Here is a 17,405-nt window from a genome sequence, read left to right on the forward strand (position 1 = left end):
GACAAGGTGGGCGGAGAACATCTTTAGGGCCAGTTGCTCCCCAGAAAGGTGGGGAAGGATTGTGTTGTATTTCTAGGTCTCGTGGCTGGCTTTGGGGGAGAGGGCCTCTACTGTCCATGACCCACCTGGGGAAAGAGGAATTCTGGCTTTTGTGACTTGCTGTGGGAGAGAAAGAGGGCGGGAGACAGGAGGGGAGGAGGAGGTCGGAGAGAGACTTGGGCTGCACCGGAGGCCTTCTGGTCTCCTGTAGTCCCGAGTCCTCATGCCAGGTGCCCTGCTTGGGCGATCATGGTCTGAATCCTAGAACCCTTGCAGCAGATGAGCCTCGAGCCTGCTGGCCACTGTGGTGGGGGCTGGCGAGAATGGGTACCAGTGCTCTGTGGCCCAGGGCAGGAGGCCTCCTGCACCTGTCCACTGACCGACACTTGCCACCCAAGTGGCCTGAATGGAATGGGACAGGCAGGGTGGGTTCCTCTCACCCTTGGGGACCAATGACATCCCACAGAACTCCCTACAGGGCCTGGAAGAGTCTGATCTCCAGAACCTTCCAAAAAGAGAGGGTCTTCAGGCCAATTTGGGGGGAGAGAGCCATGGTCATAGTAATGATGTTTGCCTAAGTGTGGGGGACTCGATGGGCCTCAGCCCCGCCCCACGTGATCTCTTTCCACAGAGGGATCCTCTCTCATCACAACCTACAGTCCAGGAGTCTGAGCCCTAGCAAACGACACCAGTGGCAGGTGGCTCTGCAGGTTTCAGGAGTCATTCCCCTCCTGTCCAGGCTGACTGGCTGGGAACAGTGCCTGGCCACTGGGAAGACTGGCACCAGGCAGCCCTGTGGGTCCTGAGCCCTCGCCCCCAGCCGGGGCCAAGCAGAAAAGGGGCTCAGCTCCCAGCAGGGTCCATGCTGTCACAAAGGACCCCTGCCCCAACCCTTTATTTGCAGAGCTAAATCTGCTCATAACAGACATGTCACTCCAGGTGACTGATTAGTTCCATGGGTGGAGAGGTCCGCTGTGCCCCACGCTTCATGGGTTTGATTCCAAAGCACCTATTCCTAAACAGGAGGCAGAGTTCGCCTCACCTTGGTCTTCCTCCCTCCCAGCTCAACCCCCACCTGGCCAGGTATCTGCTCTGGTCTGACCCTCAAACTGCACCCAGGTGAGGTCAGGGGCCCAGGCTTGAAGGTGCGTCCCCGACAGATTCTTTCAACAAGAATCATGTGTCATAAACTCTGTCTGGATCTGAGAACATTGTCAGTTTACCTCACTCCTCTCACCCCTGGAGGATGTGGGTTTCCAGGCTGACAGTTATGTTCGAAGCTCTGTGCTTCAAAGATACTGTTCTACAGTAGATTAGCATCTACTGGAGCCATGCCAAGGGATGGTTTCAAGGTTTCAGGCCTCTCTCTCTGTCTTATTTATTTGAGATGGAGTCTCACTCTGTTGCCCAGGCTGGAGTGCAGTGGGGCGACCTTGGCTCACTACAGCCTCCGCCTCTCAGGTTCAACCAATTCTCCTGCCTCAGCCTCCCAAGTAGCTGGGACTACAGGTGCCCGTCACCACACCCAACTAATTTTTGTATTTTTAGTAGAGATGGGATTTTGCCGTGTTGGCCAGGCTGATCTCAAACTCCTGGCCTCAAGTGATCCGCCCAACTAGGCCTCCCAAAGTACTGGGATTGCAGGCGTGAGCCACCGCGCCCAGCCTCTCTCTGCCTCTTTCTCTCTCTCTTTCTCTTTCATTTCTCCCTCCTTCTCCTCCCCACGTACCCCCTCTGCACCCTGCCCACTCTGATGCCTGTGCATGCCCCAGTGTTTTCCATGCAGGGATTCACTGGTGTTTTTCCCATTTGGTACCTACTGTGCTTTCTGCAATCTGACAGCTCATGACCAACCATCTTCACTTCTGGAGCATTCTCTACTGTTATCTTTTTAAGTACCACCTTTTCCCCGCTCCCCACCCGCCTGGTCTCTCTGGTGTCTCCTTGACCTTCTGTTGGACACAGGATGCAGCTTCCTATCTGGCCTGCGGCCATTCCCTCACATTCCCCAAATTCCCATCTCTGTGTCTACACCCTCTGCCTCCCCTGGCTCCTCCGTTCCTGTGGCCCAGGATGTCGAGAAAGTGCTGGTCACTTAGTTCCTAGCCTCAGTTTCCCATGAAGAAAAGGAGTTGGTTTGTTGGCTGGTTTGTTAGTTTAAGTGTACAGTTCGGTAGTGTTAAGTATGTTCCTATTGTTGGGAAACAAACCTCTAGAATGTCTTCATTTTGTGAAACTGAAGCTCTGTCCCCATTGAGGCAACTCCCTTTCCCCCTCCCCAGCCCCTGTGCCCTCCATTCTGCTCTCGCTGTCTATGAATTTGGTGACTCCAGGGACCTCATATGAGTGGAATCAGACAGGATTTGTCTTTCTGTGACTGGCTCCCTTCACTTAGCATGACGTGTTTATAATGTGTTCATCTGCATTGCGTTATGCATCCAAATTTCCTTTCTTTTTAAGGCTGAATAACATTCCTTCGTGCAGATAGAACACATTTTGTCTGTTCGTCATCTGTTTTTGGTGTTTTTGTTTTTGTTCTTTGAGACAGGGTCTTACTCTGTCACCCAGGCTGGAGTGTAGCGGCGCGATCTCAGCTCACTGCCTCAACCTCCTGGGCTCAAGTGATCCTCCCCGCTTCAGCCTCCCAAGTAGCTGGGACTACAGGCACACGCCATCACACCCAGCTAACTCTAAAATTTTTTGTAGAGACAGGGCTTCCCTGTGTTGCCCAGGCTGGTCTCAGACTCCTGGGCTCAAGCAGTCCTCCTGCCTTGGCCTCCCCAAGTACCGGGATTACAGGTGTGAGCCACCATGCCCCACTTGTTCATCCTCTGTTGATGGACACTTGGGTTGCGTCTACCTCTTGGCTATTGTGAATAACCCTGTGAACATGAGTATGCAAATACCTCTTCGAATCCCTCCTTTCAATTCCTTTGGGTGTATACGCAGAAGTGGGATTGCTGGATCACATGGAAGTTGTATTTTTAATGTTTTAAAACCCTGTTTTCCACAGTGCTTGCACCATTTTCCATTTCCACCAACAGTGCACAAGGGCTCCAGTTTCTCCACATCCTCACCAACACTTGTTACTTCCTTTTTCTTGTTTTTATAATTGTCATCCTCATGGGCACAAAGTGATAACTCACTGTGACTTGGGTTTGCGTGCCTCTGATGGGTAGTGATGTGGAGCATCTTTTCCTGGGCCTGCTGGCCATTTGCATTTGTATTTGGGAATTGTTGATTCAAGTCCTTTGCCCATTTTTTTTTTTTTAGATGGAGTCTCGCTCTGTTGCCCCAGCTGGAGTGCAGTGGCACAATCTCGGCTCACTGCAGCCTCCACCTCTTGGATTCAAGTGATTCTCCCGCCTCAGCCTCCCGAGTAGCTGGGACTACAGGCACACACCACCACGCTCAACTAATTTTTTAAAAATATATATATATATATTTTTGAGATCCGTAGTCCAGGCTGGAGTGCAGTGGCGCGATCTCGGCTCACTGCAAGCTCCGCCTCCCGGGTTCACGCCATTCTCCTGCCTCAGCCTCCTGAGTAGCTGGGACTACAGGCGCCTGCCACCTCGCCCAGCTAGATTTTTGTATTTTTTTTTTAGTAGAGATGGGGTTTCACCGTGTTAGCCAGGATGGTCTCGATCTCCTGACCTCGTGATCTGCCCGTCTCGGCCTCCCAAAGTGCTGGGATTACAGGCTTGAGCCACCGCGCCCAGCCAAAAAAAAAAAATATTTTTAATGGAAACAAGGTTTCACTATGTTGGCCAGGATGGTCTCGAACTCCTGACCTCAGATGGTCCTCCCACCTTGGTCTCCCAAAGTGCTGGGATTACAGGCATGAGCCACCACACCTGGCCCCTTTGCCCATTTTTAATGGTGGTATTTGACTTTTTATTAAGTTGTAGGAGTTCTTTATTCTGTCTGGGTAGAAGGCCCTTATCCTATATAAGACTTGCAAATGTTCTCTCTCATCCCGTGGGTTGCCTTTTCACTCTTTATTAGTGTCCTCTGATGCACGAAAGTGCTTGTGATGAATGTCCTTCCATCTGACTTTTGCTTTTGTGACCTGTGCTTTCAGTGTCCTCTCCAGGAAACCCTTGCCATTTTCAACTCCCCATGCTTTCTTCCAGAGGCTGTACAGCTACAGATCTTACCCTTATGTCTTTGTTCCATGTCTAGTTAATTTTTGGACATGATGTAAGGTAAGCGACCAGCTTCACGCTTCTGCACGTGGCTATCGGATCCTCCCAGCACCACTTGTTGGAGACGCTTTCCCTGTGAGTGGCTTCAAGCGCCCTTGTCGAAATCGTGTGAACACATGCGTAACAGTTCATTTGACTTCGCTTCCTGCAACTTTGCTGACTCCGTTTAATATTTTCAGCAGGATTTTTTGCGTGGAATTTTCGGGATGTGGAAAGGTTTTGAACAAAACCTGACATAAGGCCCTTCCTGCTGATCTTCCACAATTCTGTGACTCCATCGACGGCCGGGAGTTCCATCTTGCAATTTGGGGCTTTCAGAGCCCACCTGAGCCAAAGTGGCCAAGGGCCACGTGCCGGGACCATGTGCTTGGTGCACACATGCCATCCCTGGTTGATGGGTCAGACGAGGGCACTGAGGCCGAGTGGGCCGACCCCCATGGGCGCTGGGAGATGCTGTGCCCACCCAAGCCCAGCTGACTGGGAGCCCATGTTCCGGATGTCCTCACTTGGCCTGTCCCTTTCCTTGTGGGTCACCACTTCGAAGAACTGGGGACCGATCCCACTCCACTGTTTTGGTGGAGAAAAATGCAAGATGCCTCAACAACCAGTGATTCTGTGATGTTAGAGAGGCCCCTGGATTTCCCCAGACTCCCTCACTTTGTCGGGAAGCAGGTGTGGTCCCCGTTTTCCTCCTTCATTCAAGGACTGTTTCGTGGGCCAGGCTGTGCACGGGGTATGATGGAGACCCGGACCCAGCTGACTCCATCCTTGCTGAGCTGCTGGAGCCAGGAAGCTCCCTCCCTTCCACCCGTGAACTCCAACCCTCTCACTGAGCTGGGTGACGGGTCTTTGTCTGAACAGGGATCCACAATTGGAGGGCCGTGGATAGGTGCACTTTAAAATTTATTTTTCCTGTTTCAAAATGTGATTGGCTTTGAGCCCTGAGATCCTCCATAGGCTGTCTAAAATTAGAACCCCGTTGACAAGGCAATCTTTGTCAGGGGCCTACGGCTTGCACCAGGGAAGCAGGGAAATGTCAACAGTACATTTTCTGTGTCAATTTTGAGTTTTGTAGGAGGCCTGGGCAAATGGCAACCTAGAGCAATTTGCGCTATTTCCAAAGCTTTTAGAATCGAGCCCCTCGGAGGCCATGTGATTAAAGTGTCAGGTTTATAAGGAGCTGCCCCTGTGGTTGGGAGAGCAGACTCTGCCCTCCCTCCCACAGATGTATCCCAGCGGGAGCTGTACGGGGAGGGCCTTTCCGCTCAGAACAGCGGTGGAATCAGCTCCTCCACTGTCTGGGATCCTGCAATCAGCCTAGCTCTCCCCATTCCTTTTGTGAGCTCTGTGGTCCCAGGGCTGAGCACTCAGGCCTTCCCATGGGAGTCAGTGGTTCAAGGGTTTGCCCGAAGGTGAGGACGCAGACTCTAGTTACTGGGTGTGGACGTGCCATGCACCCGAACCAAGTGTGTGAGGAAAATCCCGTCTCCTGTGCAAGGAGCCCCACACGCTGCCTGTGGCCTCCACAGAGCCAAGTGCTAGCCTGATGTGCAGATGTGCAGGACACACCCTCCCAAAGACACCAGCTGTCCTTAGCAGAGCTGGGTGTGCCTAGGCCCGGCTCAGTGCCTCTGGGAGCCTCTGTGTCTGCCTCAGCCCATGGACATGATTGACAGTGTTCCCACCGTTGCATGGGCCACGGAGGGACGAGATGAAGCTTAGCTCACGAGCACATAATAGGCACTGTCACTTCTGCAGGGCTTGGGGTCACCATGTCTTTCACAGTCAGGTATCCACAGCCCCACAGGCCTTTCTCTCCTGCCTCCCACCATGTCCGCTGCCCAGCACCTGGCCTTTGCACCCTCACCTGGAAGGTCCGTCTGCGATGGCAGTCTCCTGCTCTGCCTGCCAGCCTGGTCTCGCATCCCAGGCAGGGGCCTTGCTTTTAGGCCTCTTTCCCACCCAGAACATGGCTGTGCTCACGGGCGAGCTGAGTCCTGAAAGGCAGAGCCTATGGCTGTCTTCAGAGCCCTGTGCTGGGCTGAGTCTGACCAGAATGGTGGGTGATGGGCTCCTCGGACAACGGGCTTGGCACCTGGCCGTCCCCTTCCCTGATGCCTCTGTCCCCACCGAGCGCAGCCAGGGTGGTGTCCCTTGAGCTGGGCTGCTGCCTTCCCCGTTCCTCGCAGATGTGTCTCAGAGCTTCTGAAACAGATAAAGCTGGGCTCCCAACCCCGTCTTACAGATAAGGAAGGGAGAGAAGCTTGCCCCAGGTCACTGCTGTGGACTAAATGGTGACCCCCAAAACATATGTCTACATCCTAACTCGCCAGAACCTGCCTTATAACTCGCCTTATTTGGAAATAGGATCTTTGCAGGTGTAATTAAGGTCAGGATCTGCAGATGACATTATGTAGGGCTAGGGAAGGTCCTAACTCCAGTGACAAGTGTCCTTAGAAGACACACAGAGGGGAGGCTGTAGGGCTGAGGCAGAGATCACAGTGACGCAGCCACAAGCTGAGAGGCACCTGGAGGCGCTCAGAAGGACGCTCCCTGGAGAGTGGAAGGGTGGTCTCCAGAGCCTGCAGAGGGAGCGTGGCTCACCCACATGGTGAATTTGGATTTTGAGCCTCCAGAACTGAGAGGGAGTTTCCTGCTATTGATGTAAGCCACCAGTTGTGGTCATTTGTTATGACAGACAGGAAACCAACCCAGTCCTGGAGAAAATCTGAGGTCTCCAGACAGCAAACCTGCCATCTCCCCTTCCCAAAGGGGACTCCCTACTTCTCCTCAGAGATTTCCGGAGCAGCTGGAGGGAGCAGCTCTTCAAGACCCCATTTCTTGGTGGCAGTCTGGCTGGGACCCAGGGCCAGCTGGTAATCATGGTGACGGTAGGAGCTGTCCACCAGGAAGTGGTAGCCTGGGCCTGGACCTCGGCCATCTTACATGGCCACATCTAAGCCATGACCTTGTCCCCCAGGTCCGGGCCATACGGCTGTCCTTCGTGGGGGAGCTGGGCTGGGAGCTGCACATTCCAAAGGCGTCCTGTGTGCCTGTATACCGGGCTGTGATGGCCGCAGGTGCCAAGCACGGCCTCGTCAATGCAGGGTACCGTGCCATCGACTCCCTGAGCACTGAGAAAGGTGAGTGCAGGGTCTGGTCAGCACAGGGCACGGGACAGAGAGGGAGGGGGGCTGGTGGGGGGTGACGCTTGAGACACCTGGAGGCCGAGAAGCTGTTTACCTTCCCTGTGTTGTCACCCGGCTTCCTTCTTTCCACACCATGATTTCCTCCCTCACGCCCCAGCGCCCGACATCCTCCGTTTCCCCAAACCCTCTTGCTGCCCAGGGTCTTCGTGCAGGGCCCCAGGGACCGTGTTGGGATCTGCGACACCTGCACACACCTGGACTCAGAGAGCTGAGGTGCTGCCCGGCACCTGGGGGGCAGGCCCAGGCAGGGTTGGCATTGAGGGCCTTGGTTTCTCAGAACTGTGAAGAATAGAGCAGGGGAGCAGGTGCTGTGGCCTCTGAAAGAAGCCCAGACCCTTGTCCACAGCAAGGATGGGGGCTCAGAGCGGGCTTTGGGCAATTCCCCAGGGTGTCGGTCACCCAGCTTGGGCATTGGGCAGCTCCCCTGGGTGTTGGGCACCCAGCTTGGGCATTGGGAAGCTCCCCCTTCACGAGCCCCTCCCTGACACCCCCACCTGAGGGTGCAGAGGGCTGCAGTGCTGATGGGCAGTCTGCTTGGGGAGGGGGAGTCACCCCAGGGAACCTTCTGGAGTTGGGGATGCCCTGCCTCTTGCCCAGGTGACTAAGCAGCTCTGAGAGTGTGGGTAGGGGCTGGAGGGGGTGGATTTAGGCAGCATCCTCATGCATCTCCTGAAGGGCTTATCCCCCTTAGGGTGGCACCAACCCGGTGGTTTCCTTTCCCACAGGCTACCGGCACTGGCATGCAGACCTGCGGCCTGACGACAGCCCCCTGGAGGCAGGCCTGGCCTTCACGTGCAAGCTTAAGTCACCGGTGCCCTTCCTGGGGAGGGAGGCCCTGGAGCAGCAGCGGGCTGCAGGCCTCCGCCGGCGCCTGGTGTGCTTCACCGTGGAGGAGTGAGTATCCCGCTGTCCCGCACCCACCCGGAAGCAACTGCCGACAGCCAGGGCAGGCAGGCGCTTCTCAGTCCCCCAGTCAAAGCCCCTGGTACCAACACTTCCCATGTGCCAGCCATGCTCTTCCAGAACACACCCAGCAGCCCACTGCAGATAAGGAAATCAAGGCCAAAGAGAGAGGCCATCTGGCCAGGTCACATGCTGTTAAAGGCAGAAAGGCAGAGAGAATTTGCTCTTTATTTTTTTTTTTGAGACAGAGTCTCACTCTGTTGCCCAGGCTGGAGTGCAGTGGCACGATCTCGGCTCACCGCAACCTCCGCTTCCTAGGTTCGAGTGATTCTCCTGTCTCAGCCTCCCAAGTAGCTGGAATTATAGGCGCCTGCCACCATACCCAGCTAATTTTTGTGTTTTTAGTAGAGATGGGGTTTTACCATGTTGGCCAGGCTGGTCTTGAACTCTCCTGATCTCGTGATCTGCCTGCCTCAGCCTCCCAAAGTGCTGGGATCACAGGCGTGAGGATCCCAAAGTGCTGGGATTCAAACCAGGCCAGTGTAAGGTTGCACACCTGGGGTCCCTCCCAGGCCACACTCTTCGAATGCAGGTCTCAAAAGAGAAAGGTGCAGCCAAGCCCAGGCCACCCCGCTGCGGCGGGTCTAGGCTGAGGGCCTTGGGAGGGTGAACCCAGGGAGCCTGGCCTTCCAGTCACTGCGCCATGACCTCCCATCCTGTTCTGGTTCAGTTTCCCCACAGCCCTGTGATGGGGGGAGAGGGACTCTGCTGGGGCCACCATCCTCATTTACAAATGGAGACCACATGGTGCCAAGGAGCAGGGGACTCAGGTCCGGTCACACGGCAGAGATGGAAGGAGAGACTCTGCCTGAGGTTGACCTGACCTCCTGCTGTCCCCACGGAGAGTGGCTTTGAGCATGCTGCTGGAGCCCGGTGCTCCCTGAGCTACTGGGAGAGTTTGGATTCCAGGAACCCGAGTCCCACTTGGGTTGCAGGGCAGTCTGAGAAGATCAAGCCCTGCTCAGAGGCCCTCCCGTGGTGCCGGTGGGGGTCCGAAGCACAGGTCTCCGGGCAAGTGGGCAGCTTTGGGCTCTGTGGACGTGGAGCTGACAGCCAGCTGCAAACACGGCCACTTCTCCCAGGTTTCTGGAGCCTTCAAAAGGAGTGTCAGAGTGAGGAGGGGAGGGAGAGGGAGGTTGAGGGAGAGGGAGGTTGAGGGAGAGGGAGGGTGAGGGAGAGGGAGGGTGAGGGACAGGGAGGGTAATGGAAAGGGAGGGTGAGGGAGAGGGACAGGGAGGGTGAGGGACAGAGAGGGTGAGGGGAGAGGTAGGGTGAGGGGAGAGGAGGGTGAGGGAGAGGGAGGATGTGAGAGAGGGAGGATGAGGGAGGGAGAGGGAGGGTGAGGAAGAGGGAGGATGAGGGAGGGAGAGGGAGGATGAGGGAGAGGGAGGGTGAGGGGAGAGGGAGGGTGAGGAGAGAGGGAGGATGAGGGAGAGGGAGGGTGAGGGGAGAGGGAGGGTGAGGGGAGAGGGAGGGTGAGGGGAGAGGGAGGGTGAGGGAAGAGGGAGGATGAGGGAGAGGGAGGGTGAGGGGAGAGAGAGGGTGAGGGGAGAGGGAGGGTGAGTGGGGCCGTGCTGTCTTTGTCCTGTGGCTTCTCCCTGGGTGCCTGTCAGGCTCTCCCTTTCACGTGACAGCCTGTCCAGCTCCTAGGATCAGTCCAGCTCCTGGGATCAGCTCAGCTCCCAGAGAGGGGGCCCCTTGCAGACAGGTCAGCGTCCATGGGTCCTTTCTGCCTGCCTGACCCCGACCTTCTGCAAACCCTCCAGGAGGCACCTGCAGCCTGATGCCTGGGTTTAGGAGGGCCTTGGACAGCCCCTGTGACCCAGTGCGCTCTGCTCAGGGGTTTTCTGTCAGGCTGCATAATCGCTGCCCTGCACCGCGGCTCTGGACTGTTGCGGTTCCAGGACAGACGCAGAGAGGATGCTGGCAGTGGAGTCACAGAGAACGGCCCTGCCACTCTACTCTGGGACTCTGGGCAGTTGGAGCCTCAGTGTCCTCACGTGGAGAATGAAAACTAGGGCGAGGCCGGGCGCGGTGGCTCACGCCTGTAATCCCAGCACTTTGGGAGGCCGAGGCGGGCGGATCACGAGGTCAGGAGATCGAGACCATCCTGGCTAACACGGTGAAACCCTGTCTCTACTAAAAAATACAAAAAATTAGCCGGGCGTGGTGGCGGCGCCTGTAGTCCCAACTACTCAGGAGGCTGAGGCAGGAGAATGGCGGGAACCCGGGAGGCAGAACGTGTAGTGAGCCGAGATCACGCCACTGCATTCCAGCCTGGGCGACTGAGCGAGACTCTGTCTCAAAAAAAAAAAAAAAAAAAAAAAAAAAAACTAGGGCGAAACCAAAGATGTTTACAAAACCTCCTTCCGGCCTCACCCTAATCCCATTGACAGGTGGGACCCAAACAGTGACTCCAGGGTGAGGATGCAGGAGGTCCCCTCAGCCTCACCCCGGCCCTTCCATTCAGGGGCCCCTTTGCACAGCTGCAGCCATGATAACCCATTGCACATGGAGAAGTCTACAGACTGGCAACAAAGTATTACCAGTTAGCCCTGGGTGCTGGCCTTTCTTTGATTTTATCTTACTTTTTTCCTTTGTCTTCCTGCTTTTAATTTTTAAGCTTTTATGGTGAGCATTCATGTATTACATGTAGTAAAGTCCTTTGAATAAAGTATATATTGTACTGTGAAAAAAAATGAACCTGGCCAGGTGCGGTGGCTCACACCTGTAATCCCAGCACTTTGGGAGGCTGAGGCAGGCAGATCACTTGAGGTCAGGAGTTCTAGACCAGCCTGGCCAACATGGTGAAACCCGTCTCTACTAAAAATACAAAAATTAGGCAGGCATGGTGGTGGGTGCCTGTAATCCCAACTACTCCAGAGGCTGAGGCAGGAGAATCGTTTGAACCTGGGAGGCGGAGGTTGCAGGGAGTCTAGATTGCGCCACCACACCAAAAAAAAACAAAAAACAAAAAAGAAAAAAAAACAGAATTGAAGAGCAGTGGAAGGAAATCGGAGGCAGGGGCTCTCCCAAATATACGGGCTCGCTTCTGGAAACAGCAAAGTCTACTCCTAGTTTCGTTGTTTTCCGTTCATCCCTTTTACTCACTCGAAGCCTGAGCCGTGGTGTCCAGGCCAAGTGCTGGGCTGGCTCTGGGGACCAGTGAGGTCCTAGTAGGCCAGCCCTATCTGTGTGGAGCCACGGTTGGATGGGCATCATGCAGCCCCCATTCTCCTCCAGGCCACTGTGGACGCGTCCCCACCCTGTGGTTTCTGGGGCCCCAGCTTTCTCTACTGCTTCTTCCAGCAAAGTACCCATGTTTGGCCTGGAGGCCATCTGGAGGAACGGCCAAGTGGTGGGCCATGTCCGGAGGGCCGACTTTGGGTTCGCCATCGACAAGACCATCGCCTACGGTTACATCCATGACCCCAGTGGTGGGCCGGTGAGTCACCTTCTCTGGCCCTGCTAAGGCAAATGCCGATTCCTCCCCAGCTCCAAACCAGCACCCTGCACTGCACCCTGAGTGTGCCGGGCACAGGGAGGAGGACGGGTGGGGTCCAGAGGAGGAGGAGGGAAGAGAAAGGAGGGAGGAGGGAGAGGAGGAAGAAGGAGGGAGGAGGGAAGGGGGGAGGAAGGAAGGAGAAGGAGGGGGAAGGAAAAAGGGGAGAGAGGAAGAAGGAGGAGGGAGAGGGAGGAGGGGGGAAGGAGAAGGGAGAGGAAGAGGCCTCAGCAGGTGGAGGACTCCCCAGCTGTGCCTGGGCAGAGCCAAAGCTGCTCTCTGTTTTCTTTCTGGAAGAATCTGACTTTGGTGGTTCCAGGCTTTTTTTGGTTAGAAGGAGGTGCCAGCCAGCCAGGCTGATACCTTCCGGCTCCTGATACCAGAGACCCAAACCTCAAGCCGCCCATGGCCCACCCTTTGCCTGGGGTGCAAGGGTGGTCCCCAGGGTGACCAACCAGAGACTCAGACTCAGCGACCCATGTTTCTATCCTCCTCTCTTTCCTCACTCCAGACACCCCTGACCCCAGGCAACCCCACACCCACCAGGTGACCCTGGTCCCTGGCTGCAGGAGGCAGGAGCAGGCTGGAAAGAGCAGGCACTGCCCCTAGAAGCAAGTCCCAGGACAGCTCTGGGTGGCCAGGGGTGGTGGAGCAGGGGGTGGGCAGCCTCCCCAGAAGGGGAAGGGGTGGTCTCTACCTCCACCTCCTTTTCCCATCTTTCTGGCGCCTCTGGTGCCGGTGAGGAGGGTCACGTCTCTCCATGGGAGCAGATCTGACATTTAGCCCAAGCCCTAAGTGAGGCCAGGACATGCTGGCCTGGCTCCAGAACCTTCCAGCCTGAGTCCCCGCTGGGCACATAGAGGGAATCGGGGAGAGAGGGAGCGCTTGGGAGAAGCCACAAGGAAGGGTAGGCTGGAGACAGAGCAGTCTTAGCAAGAGCTGCAGAACAGGCGCAGGCCCAGCTCGAAGGCCCAAGGGGGAGGGGACACCGCCAGGCCTCAGGCAAGGCCATGGTCCTGTGGAGCTGTAGGGAAGTGGCAGCCCATGGGGCTGAGTCCGGCAGTGGAGCTGGAAGGCTCAGGACACACTTGATGCCACCAGGCTTTGGGATCTGCCTTTTACTTGCTTTGTGACCTTGGACAAGGATCCTCTCTTAGAACCTCAGTTTCCTCATTTATAAAATGTGGACACTCACCTACCATGCAGGGCCGTCATACAGGCCACTGCCCAGAGTGGGGTCTTAATAAGCGGGGATTGTGATGGCGTGGCTCCCACGGTGGGCAGGGCCTCCTGACACAGCCCTGGGGCCACAGCCCTGGGGCCCAGCCAAACTGGAGTTTATGGGTTCCATGCCAGGGTGGGCTGGGGAGGGGAGGTTCCGTTGCCATTTCTTCAAAGAACAGTAATGCTCACCTTTCTCCAGAGTCAGGGATGGGTCCATAACCAACGTGACCAGGGAAGCTGAGGTTCAATGGCATCCAGACAGGCAGCCAGGGAACCAGTCGATGCACCCAGAGCTGCTGGTGCACGTCTCCTGCCCCTCCATCAGGGCTGTCCAGAGCATTTGCACCATGGAAATGGGCAAACGCTACAGTCACGCCTGCCCTACTCCAAAGCTGTTGTTCAACATTTTCTAACACCCAAGTGGGGTAGCAGAGGTTTCTTCCTAAGATAGGGAAACCTGGTCATTGAAGGGAAAGGCTCCGAGATGGGGAAGGAGTTTCTGCCTCGTGGGTATTTGTTAGCAAGGCCAGGTGCCCGCTTTGAGTTGTGCCTGCCTGGGGACATCTGAAGTCCATCAGCTCTCTATGCTGCCTTCCTGCAGGGGGCAGCTCAGAACTCTCAGCCCCGCAGGTGCACACATGGCTCAGAAGCGCCACTCCTAAAGCTCCTGTCACAGAAAAAGCTTGATTTGTTTTTTATTTTGTTTCATCCAGTCCTGAGCTGCCAGGAACAAGAAGTCAGGTTCTACTCTGACTCCCAGAGTAGAACCTGAGACTCCCTCCTGTGGCCCTGGCCTTGGGTTTAATTGCTGTAATGGGAGAACAGCTTCCCTGAGTGGCCCGGCCTGCCCTCCTCATAGCAGCCGTGGCAAAAGTGCCCAGCGTCACCAGCTGCACCAGGCTGGAGGTGACGCCCTCCTCCTGCCCTAAGAGCACCTGCACCTGGGGCTGACTAGTTCCCAAGGGCTTGCTGGGGACGTCGAGCCAGGGTGTGGGATGGGGAGCACGCAGAGGCCAAGCTGTCTAGAAGGCTGTTCCAGCCGCCCCTGCCCAGAGGGATTTGAGTGGGATTGGCCGCCAGCCTCAGTGCTGCTCCGGCCCGGGTCCGGGGAAGCCACCGCGTTTCTGCTGTTTCCCAGACATCTGGAATCGCTAGGGCAGGAGGTATGTTGTCCTGTGGAAGTCGTACTGGCTGTCAGACCTTGGCTTTGCCGGACCCCAGATGCCCATGTCCAACTCGAGATCACATGGACACAAACTCCACCTGCTCTGGGGCGATGCCTGGGTTCGGGAAGGAGGCCCTGGCACAGGGATGAGTTTGCCCATGGGGCAGGCAGCAAGACCAAGACCCCCTCCTCCAGAGAAGCAGGCAGGCGTGAGCCCTGTACCTACCAACAGATAGTGACCCTCATCCCCACCTCTGCTCCTAGGTCTCGCGGGACTTTGTGAAGAGCGGGGACTATGCCCTGGAAAGAATGGGGGTGACCTACGGTGCCCAGGCCCACCTGAAGTCTCCCTTTGACCCTGACAACAAGAGGGTGAAGGGAACATACTGAGGGCCCAGACTCCATGCCCCATCCCATGCTGTCCGTCCATTCCCACAGGTCCCAAATGGCCCTGGATCCCAGGACCCTGGACCTGGCCAGAACTTGGACCCTCCCTGTCCTTAGTATAGGCCTAGTCCTGCTAAAACCCCCAAACCAGATACAGATAGAGACCAAGATGGCCCATCGTGTGGTCACCGACCAGAAGGCGGTCTCTAATCCACCCCAATCCTCCCAGAAAACAAGCCTGTAAGTGTCTTGGGCTCAGGGACCATGGCTTGTAGTCATCTCCAAGCTTCTAGAAGGTGCTTAGTAAATACTTGATAAGCCCCACGTGAAAACAGGGAAGCAAATAGGCTTCGTCTTTTACTCCAAGCTTGACCGATCGGTGGTGGGCTTCCCTGGGGCACTTGGCTGAAGAGCATGAGGCTGTGTCTGGGTCAGGAAAGAGCGGTGATTGGCTGGCACTGTCTGCCATCAGTGATCGACTGGCACTGTCTGCCACAGTGCACATGGAGGCCTGGGACCAAGGCCATTCTACAGGATGGTGCCTCTCAGATCTCAGGTCGGCACAGGAGCTGGAAAGCTCTTCTTCCCTTGCTCGACCTCCTGGTTCTTCAGGTGGCAAAGCCTCCTGAGAATCAGCAGCCCAGGAACAGAGGAGCCAAAGCAGGGAGCGGGCGGGGCCTCAGATGGGTGCCCTCCTCACCCACACAGAAGTGCAAGCTCCTTCCTCAGTTTCCCCTTGAGCCCCTTGCTCACCAGGCTCAGGCAGGAGGGGCGTGCTGCTGAGTAAGAGTCTGGTGGAGTCCCCCTTTCTAGGTGACCTTTGTCTTTGCTGTTGATTTGAACGCAATTCCTGCCCATGCCTTCCCCTTTGTCCAGCCCTTGCAGGAGGACCCTGTCTTAGGCTCTGCCCTGCACATTGCCCTGAGATGGGGTGGCTCCGCTGCCTGCTTTCTCTTCCCCGCAATAACTGCCTGTGTGTCAGGAGCAGCTCTGCCTCTCCTGCCTGGGAGGGGTGTCCATCTCTGTCCATCCCACGTGCTCAGTCCTCTCCCTCATGCCCCCGAGCCCAGGTTCAGATCAGGCCCGTCAGAGTGGCACTGTGCAGTCTTGCCAGGCGTGCCCTGCAATCTGGGAAGAGCGGGTGGCAGATGCTTGGGGATATCGTGGAGCTGGGGCCCCACAGAGCCACACGCACAGTAAGTGGTGATCTGGGGGCAGCAGTCCTGGCAGGCCCCAGCTGCCTTTGGATGCTCCCAGGCCACATGGCCCACTGTGGACTGAGCTCAACAAAGCTGCAGGCAGATGTTTGGGTTACAGATGGCTGTGAAAGGCGGGTTTGGCCTCCTGAGTCTGGGGAAGGGGATGCGGCTGGAGAGGGGGGTGGGGGCCTCTGGCTTTCACACGCTTCAGGCCGAAGGAACACCTGGAGCCTCCCCTCGCTCACAGGCGGGCCTGGCTCCTGGATGAGACAGCTTTGCGGGAGCCAGAGGAGGAGAGGAGGGGAGCCGGCTCCCCAGATGGCCTGGCCTGCTTCCTCCGGGTCTGCGGTTTGGCCACAGACCCCTGGATTGGCCCGGTGACCACATTGATCTCACGGCCCGTCCTTGGGAGAAGGCTGAGGATGAGGGGAGGTCAGAGCCCAGGTTCCACTCCAAATTGTTTCCCGTGGCTGCAGCTGGGGAACGCATGCGATGGCACCACCCTGTCCCAAGAAGAGAGAACCCGGCCCCTGACCCTGTCCCAAGGAGACAGAACCCGGCCCCCAACCTTGTCCCAAGGAGAGAGAACCCAGCCTCCCTCCCTGTACCCTGTGTGCTTCCCCCACCCCCGCAGAGAGAGAACCTGGCCCCTCCGAGAGGGCACTGGGCATTGATGTGAGCGCAGCCTCCGTGACTCGCCTCCCGAGCTCACCACTTGCGGGCTCTATCCCTGGGCTGCAAGAGATCTTGGCCCTGCCATGGCTCCCAAGCGCACCACCCAGGGTCCACATCACAAGACCCACCTCCCTGGACCCTGAGCCAGGTCTTCCAGACCTCGACTCTAAACACGCCGTTTCACAGCTATTGTTAAATTTTTTTTCTGGAACTATTGATACCATGGTGCTCACTGTGGCTGGGTACTGCCTCTCAGGAATTCCGAGGAAACTGTTTTGAAAGTGCCTACACTGGCCAGGTGCAGTGGCACACGCTTGTAATCCCACCACTTTGGGAGGCCAAGGCAGGTGGATCACCTGAGGTCAGGAGTTTGAGGCCAGCCTGACCAACATGGTGAAACCCAGTCTCTACTAAAAATACAAAATTAGCTGGGCATGGTGGCACATGCCTGTAATCCCAGCTGCTTGGGAGGCCGAGGCAGGAGAATCGCTTGAACCCAGGAGGCGGTGGTTGCGGTGAGCCGAGATCGCGCCACTGCACTCCAGCCTGGGCAAGAGCGAAATTCCGTCTCCAAAAAATAGAAAGAACGAAAGAAAGTGCCTACATTGTCGCCAGCAGAGCTCTATACCGCACTGGGCAGTGAAACAGCCTTGGGCCATGTGAAAAGTGGGGGGTGTGAACGGAACACAGAAGGCTCCATCTCGTATCACAGTGGTATGATCTCGGCTCACTACAACCTCTGCCTCCCAGGTTCAAGGGATTCTCCCACCTCAGCCTCCCAGATGGCTAGAATTACTGACGTGTACCACCACAGCCTGGCTAATTTTTGCATTT

The 17,405-nt window shown here is 56.5% G+C and overlaps 1 protein-coding gene across 9 annotated transcripts in view; it reads left to right on the forward strand.

Moving 5' to 3' along the window:
- The window catches only part of SARDH (sarcosine dehydrogenase), a 75,956-nt gene extending 60,927 nt beyond the window's left edge, over positions 1-15,029 (forward strand). For 8 of the 9 annotated variants that reach the window (XM_030920293.1, XM_030920291.1, XM_030920295.1 and 5 more), the window contains 4 exons: positions 7,228-7,390; positions 8,182-8,350; positions 11,729-11,864; positions 14,575-15,029. In XM_030920293.1, coding sequence (XP_030776153.1) covers positions 7,228-7,390; positions 8,182-8,350; positions 11,729-11,864; positions 14,575-14,700 — 594 coding nt within the window. In that variant the 3' untranslated portion in view covers positions 14,701-15,029. Of the gene's footprint in view, positions 1-7,227; positions 7,391-8,181; positions 8,351-11,728; positions 11,865-14,574 lie in introns of those variants that run through there. The other variant, XR_004054071.1, reaches the window with a different exon arrangement.
- Positions 15,030-17,405: the final 2,376 nt, after the last annotated feature.

Source organism: Rhinopithecus roxellana, chromosome 16, assembly GCF_007565055.1.
Source record: "Rhinopithecus roxellana isolate Shanxi Qingling chromosome 16, ASM756505v1, whole genome shotgun sequence".
NCBI lineage: Eukaryota > Metazoa > Chordata > Mammalia > Primates > Cercopithecidae > Rhinopithecus > Rhinopithecus roxellana.